Source organism: Tympanuchus pallidicinctus, unplaced genomic scaffold (assembly GCF_026119805.1).
Source record: "Tympanuchus pallidicinctus isolate F22 unplaced genomic scaffold, pur_lepc_1.0 scaffold7, whole genome shotgun sequence".
NCBI classification, from domain to species: domain Eukaryota; kingdom Metazoa; phylum Chordata; class Aves; order Galliformes; family Phasianidae; genus Tympanuchus; species Tympanuchus pallidicinctus.
In genome coordinates this window covers 25,435,228-25,447,801 of record NW_026294791.1, presented here as the reverse complement: position 1 = coordinate 25,447,801, position 12,574 = coordinate 25,435,228, and the positions used below count along the sequence as shown (strand labels likewise).

The window sequence follows — 12,574 nt, the reverse complement described above, 5'->3', positions numbered from 1 at the left end:
AACTTTTTCGTGCTTGAGGTGGGACCGTGAGAGCTGTCCCACCCCCTGCACTGAGCAGGGACAGCCGGAGATCCGCCAGCGCTCACAGCCCATCCAGCCGGAGCTCCACGTCTGCGGGGACGGAGCACCACCCCCTCTCGGGGCAGCCTGTGCCTTGCTGACCTTATGGCCTGTCTCCAATCTATCCAGCCTAATTCCCCCCTCTTCCACTTGGAAACCATTTCCCCTTGTCCTATCACATTTCGCTGCTTTTCACTACCACCCAGCCCAACCTGTGCCTCCTCCCCCTCTCCACCGTTTAAAAAAAAAAAAAAAAAGGCAAACACCATTTTGGATGAAAGCATTCCACAAAGTGCTGTTGTTTTCTCTGAGCATTACACACACACACACACACCGACCCCCACTCACAGTGGGTTGGGGTAGCGGCGCTGCGAGAGCAGTCTGGGTTGGGTGGGCCAGGCAGCAGCAAGCTGGGAAGCACAGAGAGTGGTTCAGAAGTGCTTATACACCAATCACCACCCCTTCTCCAATGTAATGGGCAGCCCCGAGGCACGGCGCTGCCCACCTCACCTGGGAAACCTGCTCAGGGTTGAAAAGCGGAACCATCCCTGGCTGCTGGGAGCTGGGCTGCAATGGGTGAAGGGAGAAGAACCTTAGAGGCGACTGCAGCTCCGCAGCCACCCCAAGCAGAGCATCCCCAGCACGGGCACAGCCACAGCTCTCCTCACCTCATGGCCGTCTGCATCCCACTGGCCCTTCATGTCGATCGACACTGCAGCAACAAAGATATTTCACCCTCCTGTCATTCCGCTCCAAAAAGAAAGGAGAAGCTTCCCAATAGGAGCACTTACCGGGGTTTCTGTAAGGAGATGGGGATGCTGAGGGCTGAGCAGAAGGGACAGCACCGGGTGGGGATGGGGACCTCCGATCCTGAAAATGTATTGACCTGGTTAGAGCATTCCTCGCACAGCAAAGGCACTCTATTTATTTACAGTTATTATCAGTAAAGGATTCACTTCCAGGGCAAAAGGATGGAGAGGAGGGATGAAGGGAGTAATGTGCCACCGTCCCCATGCTGCACCCTGGGTGTCCCCCCTACCTGCAGTCCTGGCATGGGGGAGCCTGAGGTCGTGGCTTTGGGAGAAGTTTCCTTCTGGGGCTTGGACCGAAACCAGCCAAACCATCGGAATCCAGAGCTCTGGCAAGGACAGGTTTCCGTGGTCAAAGCAGTGAGAGGGTGAGGTGAGACCACAGCTCCCCTCAAATCATCAACACCCACACAGACAGATGTCCCCATGTGGCTGTCAATGCCATCCTGCCCAAGGTATGGCTGGGAGAGGGCGGCCAGGCAAGAGACAGCCACATGTCATCTGCCTGCAACCCACTCACCTTGTCCTCTGATGCCCCCTCCAGCTCCTCAGCAGTGCTGTCTGAGGTTGTCTGGCTGCCTTCCTCCAGGGATGCCGTGGAGCTCTCTGAGGCCGAGCGAGCCCTTGTGCTTAATTCCTGCTGGCATTGGAGACGAAGGCTAGAACATGGCACTTGTGGATCAACAAGCATGACCTACCATGCAAATCCCACATCCCAACCCCAAGCACCATGGAGTGACTGCCCCAACTCACCAGCTCTGCCAGCACCGGCTGCTGCACCCTATGGGCATCCTGGGGCTCCTCAGCATCGCCTAGATGAGAGATGGAGAAGGCACGGCCAGGGCTGAGCCCAGTTCACTCCTGCCCCATTTCCACCAGAGGTGGTTTTAGTCCTTTACTGCTTTGGACAAGGTGATTGTGACCTTGAATCTGGGTGAAGCATGATCCAGGGAAGCAAGGTGCTGGTGTGGCAGCAGTAGCATTCACCACGCTTCCCAAGAGACACCACTCATGACTGCTACAGCATGGGGAGATGCACTTGGGCACTTACCTGCCGTTGGCACTGCCTGCAGAGAGGGCTCAGGGCAAAGTTCTTCCTGGGAAGTCAGCCCCATGCCCAACACTGCAACCTCCTGGGGCTGGATGGACACATCCTGGTGGGGATCAGGCACAGGAGGCTGATACCACTGCTCATGCTGGGGGCCATCGCTCTGAGGCTGTTCATGGTCCATCTCTCTGCCTAGAAAAGACACCTGAAGCTCACGGCACCATTTGCAAGTCCATCAGAGCTGGTGCAGAGGGTTTTTCCTTCTCCATTACACATCAGCATGAGCTGCCAGGGTGAACAGGGACCCCAGGGACAACATGGAATGTACTGTACTGCATCTTCTGTCCCACTGCCAAAGGTACCACCAGGCAGGACCCTGACCCAATGCAGGGAGGCCCCAGGTGCAAGGAAAGCAGGTGCACTGCTGAGACCATGGCTTGAAGGAGCCATCCCAAACCACCTGCAATGTTTTTTTTTTTTTTTTTTTTTTTTTTTTTTTTTCCCAGACAGGGATGATCGTAGCCTCAACCCCGATAGCAGCAGGAGGCAATCAGGATTGATGATCCTTTTTACTGCCAGGCAGAGCTCCTCAAAAGAGAATTTGGCAGCAGTGAGGAAAGCTGATCGGAAGAAACGGCTCAGAGAGATTTGTCATTTTTATCCTATCTGCATCAGTTCTCCACCCATCAGTGCTGGCATCTCCAGAAAACCAGACTCAACCAGGCAGCCAGGTGCGCATAAGCACTGCATGGATGGAGGCGGCTATAGCCTCTCTATGGGGCTCTGTGGATGGGCACACAACACCCATGGGGTAACCTGGAGCTCAAGGAATTAGCTGCTAGGCAGGGGCCCTCTGGGCTTTGTTTCCTTACCTGGGGTGGCTGCAGTATCCCAGGGCTCTGGCTGGGTTGGTGCCACCTCTGGAGTGAGGTCATCCTGTACCTGCAGGTAGCCAGAGAGCAAAGAAAGGGGACAGAAAAACGTGGCATGGGGCAAAGAGCAAAGGACACTGCAGCACAAGAAGCACACCACCACCACCACCACCACCACCACCACTTTCTACCCCAGGGCAGGAGGGGAAAGCAGAAGGCAAAGCACGCCCAAAGCTGCTCCTCACCTCGCAGTGTTGGCAGTGGGTGCGGAGCTGCAGCAGCCACTCAGGCTCCAGCGCCAGGTCCTGCTCAGGCATCTCCAGTAGCAGTGGGTCACAGAGCTTCAGTCGCTCAGCCAGCTGTGGTGCAGGGACACAGAGCTGTTCCTGATCTCACTGCAAATTAAGCCTCTCGATCCTTGCTACCTAAAACCAGCCTCCCGCACGCGTTTCCCACAGACCTTTATCACAGCCCCCTGCACCCTTTTCCTCTCCACCTTATCTGACTTGCAGAAAACAACCCTGCGGTCGTTTTTCCCTTCACCTCTTATCACTGAGCTCTTCTCTTCTGCACCAGTCTGGCACTGTCCCTGTGCTGCGCATCCCAAACAGGGCACAGTGCCCCAGCTGAGACCCTCAAGCATGGGGGATTATCACCTCCTTGTCTCACACATGCCATTTGTGCTTTCACAGCCCAGAACAACATGATAACATCACCTTCTTTCTTTTCCCCCCTCTTCCCCCACCACAGCATCCTGCTGTCATGCTGTGCTCTGTATTTTTTCCACGCTCCGCTGTCTCCCCCGTGTCCCTCACTGCAGTACTGCTGCACATTTCACTTCTCCAGCAAGAGACTGGTCTGTATCCACACCCTGGTGGAGCACTGGCATGGGTTGCCCAGAGAGGAGGTGGTGCCCTACCACTGCAGACAGCCAAGGTCAGGCTGGATGGGGCTCTGAGCACTGATGGAGCTGTGGGTGTCCCTGTTCAGTGCAGGGGGTTGGACCAGACGGCCTTTAAGGGACCCTTTCAGCTCAAACGATGCTATGATTCACTGGTGACAGCCAGATGAGACACATGCTGGGGACAGGGACCGGCCAGAGCTGCCCAGCACAGCCGGACCCCTGTGTGTCCCAGCTTTGTGCAAACATGCACTCATCCCAAATCAATGGCAGGAAAGAGGAAATTATAAGCATGATTACTCCTAAACGGGGGGAATGTTTAATCCAAAAGCTAATGTGCACTTTGATCCAATATTAATGAACCAGCACCTGGTTGTATATCGTCCCCGGCTTCAAAAGAGGGGAAGTCTTAATCAAACACTAATGTGTATCATAATTTGTAACACAGTCTAAAACATCAAAGACAAGAGTGTGTATGAATGCACTGGTTTTTCAGATGAAAGTGTTTTCTCCCAGGAGGAGCATTATCCCCAGCAGAACGGCAGATCTGAGAGGCTGTTAGGCAGTAAATAGGTTTCTGTGATGCAGCAGGGGGGCTGCAGTGTGCAGCACCAAGTTTTGGGGCTGGGGGCAGCTCCTGCAGCACAGCAGCATCCAGCTGCCCACACAAAGGTGTTGTCATGGGGGGAGGCATGCAGCCTGGGACATTTGGATGCACAAACATGGGGACAACAAGCACCTGGGGGAGGTGACTTGGGGATATCCAAACCCCAAAGTCCTTTGTCTCCAAACAGCTCCTACCCTTTATGGCACAAAACACACTGATAAGTATAGGCACCCGCGTGAAATCCCCAAACCAGCAGGCCCCCAGCAACATCCCCACGCAGGATCCATATGACAGAGGCACAAAACTCACCTTGGTCAGTTGCTGGGCCAGGACGGGGTGGCTGGTTGGGTCCTGCTGGAGGAGCACAGTAGCGATCTGCTCACAGTAGAGCAGCGCTTGGGCTGGCATCCCATGGTCAGCTAGGCGGGAGGCATAGAGGAGCTTGTACACCTAGGGAGAACAGTGGCCATGAGATGGGAGCAAGGAGATGTTCCTACTCAACACAGAGCCCCAAACCCAGTTCCCTGCCTTGGAGCAGCCCCTTGGCCAACACAGTCCTGCTAGTGTCCCCCAAACCCAACAAGGAGCCAAACTTTGGAGAGCAACCTCCGTCTCAGCTCTATCAGGGCAGAGGATGCTTTTGGGGCGCCTTCAGTTCATTTCGAGCAGCAGCTGTTCTTGCTTGAACCCTATACCTGGAATGGGAGTAGGAAGGATGTGGGGTGCCGCAGCTGCTGGCAGTACTCAAAGATTTCCATGCGCTGAATGGCCTCAGTGGTGGCAAAATGGGTGAATGCCTGGCTGCAGAGCAGAGGAGAGAGATGTTTAGGGCACAGTAGCAAGGCTTTGCATGCCCAAGCTATGCTACAGTGGCAGACCACAGCTGGAAGAGCACAGCTGCCATTATGGGCAGTAAAACACCTAAAGTTTTGTTTTGTTTTTGTTATTTTGCAGAAGAGATCACAGGAATGGAGAAGAGTTGGAGATGTAGCCTTGCAGGGCTGGGCTGACTCACCGGTGGCTGCTGCCCAGCAGAGCCATGCGATCTGCCTTCACCCCAAAGTAACCAAATGGAATATCTGCCATCAGGTAGCAGAAGTGAGCTGCCTCCACTGCTCCCTTGCCAGCTGGGTGGGAGAAAGACACAGAACTTAGCCCTGAGGCTAGAACAGCAACATGTGCTCAGCGTTGCTGTGAAGGCCTCCAAACTCATGGGCGAATTCCAACCCAACCACTCCATTCTCTTTCTCAAGTAGCCTCAGCTCACCCAAGGTGTCTCCCATGGTGACGATGGCCCGGTGGTTCAGCTCCAGGTCTCCCACCTTGTTGGACAGTAGCACAGCCAGGTGGGGCCTCCAGTCTCCCCACCTGGCATCCCCGCAGCTCTGGAGGAGAGGGAAGCGAAGGTGAGGCAGGGTGGTTGTCATGAGGTGGGTGAGGTGGGCAAGGGGGCCAGCCTGCTGCTCACAGACCTGCGCTGCCTGCGGGATCCTTCCTGACATGAGCTGGAAGAAGGTCTGCAGAGGGTCGTTGGTGGCCAACGTGCTGGTGAACCTGTGGAGGTAGGAAAGCGCATCCTAGGGAGCTGTACTTGCTGGGGAAAGGAAGGCAAAAAGGAGAGCAGGCCCCATCAGGCTGGGGATCTGTGCTGCCTCCAGCAGAGTCTCAAGGACAATGCTGGATAAAACCTCCTTAAATGGATTTGAGTTACGCAGGAGAAAATTTTTGCTTAACTCTCCCTGAAGGGATCAATTCAATCCAGACTAAGTACGTTAATTCTGCCAGAAAACACTCGTATGAGTGGAATGAATGACTCAGACTGAATTGGATCCTGGTAAAGACGGCTCTCACCACCCACCCTTTGCCAACCTGCAGCTAAGGGCAAAACCAAGGACTCAACAGAACCATCCCATGACTCTGAGAAACAGCTTTCCTTCTGCCTCCCAACCCCTAGTTTAATTCTTCCCATCCATCAGGAAGCCTGAAGAACTCAACAATGCTCTTCGTCCCCTCTGACTCCTCTAAAAATGTCCAGGTGAAACCAGGGCTCTTTCGGTAGGTGCTAAGAGCACCCAAGGTCATCTGTGCTCAGCAAAGTCACAGAGCACAGTGCTTTAACCTCCCCAGCTTACCCAGTAAGCACCCAACTGTAGGTCCGAGGGTCCATCTTGCTGGACAGGAAGAGAGCATGGCCCCACAGCTGGTTTCTCATGGCCCAAACCAGTGCATCCTGCAGTCAAGGCAGAGGGCTAAGGGGTCTGCACACACTTCAACTCCTTGCCCTGCTCCTCATTTTGGAGAAGAGCCCCAAATCCCGTTGGATTTATGCAGTATTATATACAGTCACAAAGTATATTCACTAAGGCCTCTTTAGCTTTCTACCTTCCACAGTGATAAATGTTGTACAAATGCAACTTGAAGGATGCCACAACCACAAGGCACTTCTAGACCACCCTTACCTTTAAGGATGCCAATGGAGCCAACACAAAAAAATAATCAGCACTATTTGCCAAACCATGCTTACTTTCTTTCTGCCATAGTAGAGGAGCTTGGTGAACTTCTCCACTATCTGTGCCTGTGTCTCCACCACAGGAGGGATTTCTCCTGTGATGAGGTCCAGCGTCCCCAGTTGCCGCCACTCCTCATCCACCAGGCTGACGGGGCCCAACGCCGGCTCCTGCCTCTTGTATCTCTCCTGTTGACTGCGGTCCTGCATCAGCAGCTCCGCCACGTCCGAGCCCACAGTGGACTGTGAAAAGGAAGGGGAGGAGAAAAGCCGATGGAGGCTGCCTCCTTGTGGCACTTCCAGCCCTCACACTGCTCCCAGCAAGACCAGCCTTGGCCACTAGCATGCATTTCTAGGGGGCAAAGTAGCCAGCTCAACTTGTTCTGATGATCTTGTTCACCTGCTCCCAAGGAGCAGCCATAGATTAGATTGGGTAGAATTCATTGGATTAAGGGATTAGTCTGCTTGTAAGTACAAGTGCTGTCTCCTCAATAAAGACAGCACAAGTCTCTCTCAGAGCTGTTGTTGCATTGCGATGTTGGCACTTCACAAGGACGAAAAGCAATCCAGGAGCAGAGGTTTGCTCCAAATACCCAGGCAGAACCAAAGTGATTGATGGTACTTTGGGAATGGGATGACTTCAAGGTACAGCACCCCACCAAACAGCAGCTGGATCAAGAAAGATGTGAGGAGCATATTAACATGCCTCAGCACAAAGATCAAAAGGGTCAGCCCCTCTTGGGGGCACCTACCCCATTCTGTCGGCAGAGGAGGACCAGGAATTTCCAGAGAAGAGCTGAATCTCTGCCTCTCTGTGTTGAGAGATCACAGCTTGAGGCTATCTTTTGCTGGCAAAATGTCATCACATCTACCTTGTGCAGATCTTCCCTACGGCAGCAAAGAAAGGCATCCAAAGGAACCTAAGGGAGAGCAATCTAGGACAAATTAAGAGCCAAAGCATCTCTGAGTTCACTGACAAGGATGACAAAGACTCAAAGAAGTAAAAGACAGAAGAGAGAAGATCCTAAGTAGTCAATGACTACACACTGCATCAGCCACACTAAGCTCAAAGATACTTAAGAAAATTGGTCATTATGAGGACTTTGTAGGTTTCAGAGATTCTGAGACCATCTCACACCCTCTTTCCTCCTACTAACTTGCTCATCAATTAACCTGCAGAGAACCTCCATTTTGCTTAAGTGCAGTGCCATTACAGCCACAAACATCCAAGGCTGTGAGAGGTACACACACAGGCAGTATCTTTTACTTGATTAATTGGAATGGCACAGGGAAAAAGACACTTGTGACCATATAAACCCTCTAGGTCTGAAAGAAAGGCAGAAAACTTCAAGCAATGTGCAAACCAAGCAGCACTATTCCATCTTACAATAAAAAAAAAAAACTGACAATTGGACAGCAAAAGAGGCTGAGAGACACAGGAATATCAGGCAGGAGAGGGATCTCCAGGTCTCCCCAGTCCTTTTGCTCAGTAAATGGCTTTCCTTCTGCACTCTGATGTAATGAAGATGACAGAGAGCCAGCCTGATTCAACATGCTACGATTGATCCCTGGGCTCACTCTGCACAAAGATGCTCAGCAGCCTCAGAGGGCAAAAACTTAGCGAAGCCTAAACCACAGCACATCTCACGATTTTAGAGGGCCAAGGAAATGTCCCATCAATTTGCCAGGGCATGAACACAAAATAAGGTCAGAGATAGAAACCACACAAAACCCACACCCTTTGGATATCCAAAAAAAGCCAATTCCCACAACACAAACTAATCAAAACCACAGAGATGGGATGGGTTCTCTATCTGAACCCAGACATGGCCCTTATACACATCACCTCCCAAAGCCACAGAGGCAGCGATGCCTGCCTCAGGCTCATCTCCTGCAGAAGGAGAGATGCCAGCTGTGCCAGCACAGGACACCGGTCTGCAACCCACCGTGTCCATACCTGGCCAGGGGCCCTGGGAAGGCCTGAAGCTCCTCCTGATCTTTCGTGCCTTGAAGGATTACCTGAAAATCAAGAGCAAATTCAGCAGCTGGACCCCAGCAATGAGGCTAGCACCCACTGGACTAGATGAAAGTTTAGTGTCTTGGCCAAGGGTTTAACTGTGTTGGTGAATTCAATCTCCATGCCATCCTAAGGTTAACCCCCCACAGCACAGACCCTAAACCATTACATAGAATCCAGTGCTAAGGACCAGACTGTTGAGATGGCATCTGCAAGGCAAGGAAGGGAGGCTGTGGTGGGCTCAGGGAATGGATGTGGCTGGCAGAATGAGGCCTAAGAGATCATAGGGCTGGAGGCAAGATGGCAGTGGGGACAGGAAGGTGGCTGAGGGCCCCACTTAGGCAAGGAATGGTATTTGACCCTACTGGGGTGGAAGAAGCAGCTGTAGGGAGGGAACTACAGGCTCTCTGAGGAACCAGGGTTTACCTCTAGGCTGTGCAGCTCAACCAGGGGGAGCTGCCCTTCAGTGGGACGGTGGGGACACACCAGCACCAGTTGCCCTCCAGCTCCCAAGCAGACTGGCACGTGTGGCTGCGGGTACTTGAGGGGTGCCACCACAGCTGACTCCAAGGACCCTCCTAAAGCAGAAGACACATAGATGACAGCTCCTTGCACCCACCATGGCAAAGCCACCAAACCATGCATACACCCCACAGCAGCCCTTGGCTGGACCTCCTCCAGCCAAGGTTCAAGCTATGAGACAGCTGATGCTGGGAGATCTGCTATTTATTTACTTGCTCCCCCCTTGCCAGAGCTTCACCAAGACCCCCACCTGCCCTCACCTCTTTGCACAGGGCTCCAGCTCCCCAAAAACGCAGTGTCCGGTTCAGCTCCATCATGGATGTATTGGCTGAGCTCATAGCCACTAGAGCTGAGTCCTGACTCACGGTACTTCTGGAGCAGGCTGGGCTGGCCCGTGGCATGGCAAGGAAAAAGAGAATAAATCCTTAAAACTCACTTACCTTTCCTCACTATCTCCCAGCTGGAGGGGGTACAGAAATGGCTCCCAAAATCCCTGTGAGAGCCCCAAGCCTTCCTCCATCCCTGCTTGCTTTGGGATTACCTCTTGAGGCTGGCCAGTGGCCTCCCCCAGATTGCTGACCCCAGCCCATGAATGCCTGAAGCCCTCCTTATATGCATCATAGGTCTGGGACCTGTGGAAAGGAGATGATGTGGAAGCTGGACATGAGGAGACTGGCACCAAACCCACTGGTTTTGCAGCAGGTGATGGGATCAGTTGGAAGCGCAGCCCAGGTACCTCCTTACCTATCCTGCCCTGAGGGGCTGGCAGCCAGGTTGGGGTGGTAGCCCTTGTAGTAGTGCTGGTCCCTATAAGCAGTACTCTTGCTGTGAGGCTTAACCCGTGTCACATCTGGAGAGTTAGAAAAGCAAAGCAATGAGTCAGGCACAGACCACAGCTCTATCAGCATCCCCACACTTAGCCTGTACCCTGGGTTGATGCTGATTTTTAGCCATGCAGATCAGGATGCCCTGAGAGAAGCCCTGGAGAACATCCCCCATCCTGGGGAGAGCATCACCACAGGTGGTCCATCCCTGGACCCAGAGGTACCTCTGTCACCCTGCCAGGCTGTGGGCTGCCACTGGCGGCTTTGGTAGGTATAGTTGTCCCTGTAGGCAGCTGCTGGGTATTGCCAGTAGGGGTCTTCATATCCTTGCCTGAAACAGCGTAACACATGGAGCTGAGAGAGGACATCCCACCAGAGCCTGGACTACACCAGGGACAGATCCACAGATGGGATCTCCAGGGCAGGAGGTGATGGAGACCAAAGCAGCCTCCCCACCGAGCTCTGGAGCTCACAGAACACTCATTCCTGAGGCAGGGGGCTCTGTGTTAGCAGCCCTTGGCTCCCACCTGGAGTAGGCCCGGAAGGCATGGCCGCTCTCATAGCTCTCAGCCCGGGACGCCGGCCGGTGCAGGTCCCTGCCAGGGTCCCAGGAGCCAGGACGAGGCAGAGGGCCAGGGAGGATGGGCCTCCAGGGCAGTGGGGTCCCATGGCGGCCTTCTGCCTGCTCACTCCCAGCAGCTCGGCTGTGCCGCATTGGAGGTGGCCGCGATGGGGCCCAGGGCTCCATGCAGCAGATCCAAGAGCTCCGATGGCCTGCAGGCAGCGAGACCCATCCCTGCAGGTTTCAGCTCTCCACTCACCCCAAAACCTCCTCTGAAGCCCATTGCCACCTTCCTCCCACCTCCCAACCCTGGTGCCGCCCTTTGTTCCCAAAACGCCTACAGCGGAAGCAGGGGTAAAACATGCATTTTCCCTTTTGGTTCCACCTGAAGCTTTCCTAAAACACCAGGATGCAACAAGCCATCACTGAACTGCACATCACCCCCTCGCACTCAGATTTTAATGCACTCAGGGGCCATTCTGGGTCTCGATGGACCCAGCAAGTCCTCCCACCCCGGTGCAGGTCCCCTGGATCCCCTATAGGACGGGGTCCCCACCACCCCCACCAGCCGCACACACACCTGCTGCCCCACTTCCTCTCCCCGGCGCCACTGCCAAAGTCCACTGCCACTGCAGAGGACAAAGGGCAGCAGCTCCCAGCCCAGCCCGGGGACCAGTCAAGGCTCTTCCACCTGAGATAGAGCCTGACATGAGCCTCCGAGATAAAAAAAAAAATAAGAAAAATAAGCCAAAGATGTTTTTCCCCTTTTGGGCTGTTGGGTTTTTTTTCTAAGACACAATCCACACTTCTTCTTCCCATCCTAACACTGCTCCCATTTGTCTGAAGAAATAACAAATAAAGCCCATTGAAGCTGTTCAGTTAACTCAAGAAAATATCATCTGCTCTATTGGGCTGAGCATGGGACACAGGGTGGGCAGGCTGCAGGCTCACCCCAGCGATGCCTTAATTCCTTACTCTGCAGCAACACCTTTACCCTATAGGCAACTGCAACTTCTTCCTCATGATCCCCCCCAGAACAGTGAAAATGGAGGGGACAAAGGTAAATTCATAGAATCATAGAATCACCAAGGTTGGAAAAGACCTAAAAGATCACCCAGTCCAACCGTTCACCTATTCCCAATAGCTCCTACTAAACCATGTCCCTCAACACAAAATCCAGCCTTTTGTTGGATGCAATTGCATCAGAATAAAATGGCCTTGGAGGAATTGAAAGCAAAATGGCCTTGGAGGAAGAGCAGAATGCACAGCAATCCCAGCCACACCACCAGGAAAACCCCATTTAAACTGCACATGATAGAGATTTCAGAAAATGACATTCCTACCCCCCTGGGACAGCAAGAAATTTTCCCCAGAGACCCCAAGAAATAAGCACTCACTCTCCACAGAATTTAAGGTTTCAACTGAAAAATAGCATCTCAGCCATGCTGCCAGCCCCAGAGGAACACCAAGCAGGGAAGCACAATCCTTGCACCAGCAAGATGCAAGATGGGATTAAGTCTCTCCTACTGGTTTCACAGCTGCATGGAGATGCTCAGCTCATCAGTGGTTTCTCAAGCTGCTGCCAGCAATGCTTTGTGTTCTGGGTTGCAGGGAAGATGCTCGACCTCCAGGAAAGCAGCAGTCACACTCAGGTGTGGTATGTGGGAAGCACTGTGTGAGAAGGAGATGCAAGAGCATGACCAACAAACAGCTGTGAGCCAAGCCAGCTTAAAACACACAGGTCAATCAATTTAAGAGAAAAAGAAAGCAGGAAAACACGTTAGAAGAGGAGAGCCAGGGAAAGGAGCTGGGATATGAGAAGTGAGGGTAGAAAAGCAGAGATAAA

The 12,574-nt window shown here is 53.2% G+C and overlaps 1 protein-coding gene across 4 annotated transcripts; it reads right to left on the bottom strand.

Moving 5' to 3' along the window:
- Positions 1-328: 328 nt before the first annotated feature.
- Positions 329-11,453, bottom strand: SEC16B (SEC16 homolog B, endoplasmic reticulum export factor). Of its 4 annotated transcripts, none has more exons than XM_052666439.1 (26): positions 11,309-11,370; positions 10,694-10,940; positions 10,391-10,497; positions 10,087-10,192; positions 9,884-9,974; positions 9,603-9,729; positions 9,247-9,398; positions 8,761-8,822; positions 7,556-7,691; positions 6,822-7,046; positions 6,430-6,527; positions 5,770-5,851; positions 5,565-5,682; positions 5,313-5,424; positions 4,993-5,098; positions 4,607-4,747; positions 3,035-3,148; positions 2,790-2,859; positions 1,921-2,109; positions 1,623-1,681; positions 1,390-1,509; positions 1,100-1,198; positions 852-930; positions 729-772; positions 571-627; positions 329-470 (listed from the first exon to the last, which is right to left on the bottom strand). In XM_052666439.1, exons 2-26 carry the CDS (start codon positions 10,912-10,914, stop codon positions 405-407), a joined length of 2,781 nt encoding a protein of 926 aa, XP_052522399.1. In that variant the 5' UTR covers positions 10,915-10,940; positions 11,309-11,370; the 3' UTR covers positions 329-404. The 4 variants fall into 4 exon arrangements, with proteins under 4 accessions (XP_052522399.1, XP_052522400.1, XP_052522401.1 ...); XM_052666440.1 differs by having other exon boundaries at positions 1,390-1,506; XM_052666441.1 differs by lacking the exon at positions 10,391-10,497 and having other exon boundaries at positions 11,309-11,347.
- Between the last annotated feature and the right edge of the window lie 1,121 nt (positions 11,454-12,574).

What these genes read in the sequence shown, in the direction of transcription:
- SEC16B (XM_052666439.1), bottom strand. Translation starts at nt 10,914, where the DNA reads ATGGAGCCCTGGGCCCCATCGCGGCCACCTCCAATGCGGCACAGCCGA. An exon ending in TCCTCTGCCGACAGAATGGG is followed by an intron (nt 7,047 to 7,555) that starts GTAGGTGCCCCC and finishes TCCTTTTCACAG; the next exon opens with TCCACTGTGGGCTCGGACGT. An exon ending in CCCCCATGCCAGGACTGCAG is followed by an intron (nt 931 to 1,099) that starts GTAGGGGGGACA and finishes ATACATTTTCAG; the next exon opens with GATCGGAGGTCCCCATCCCC.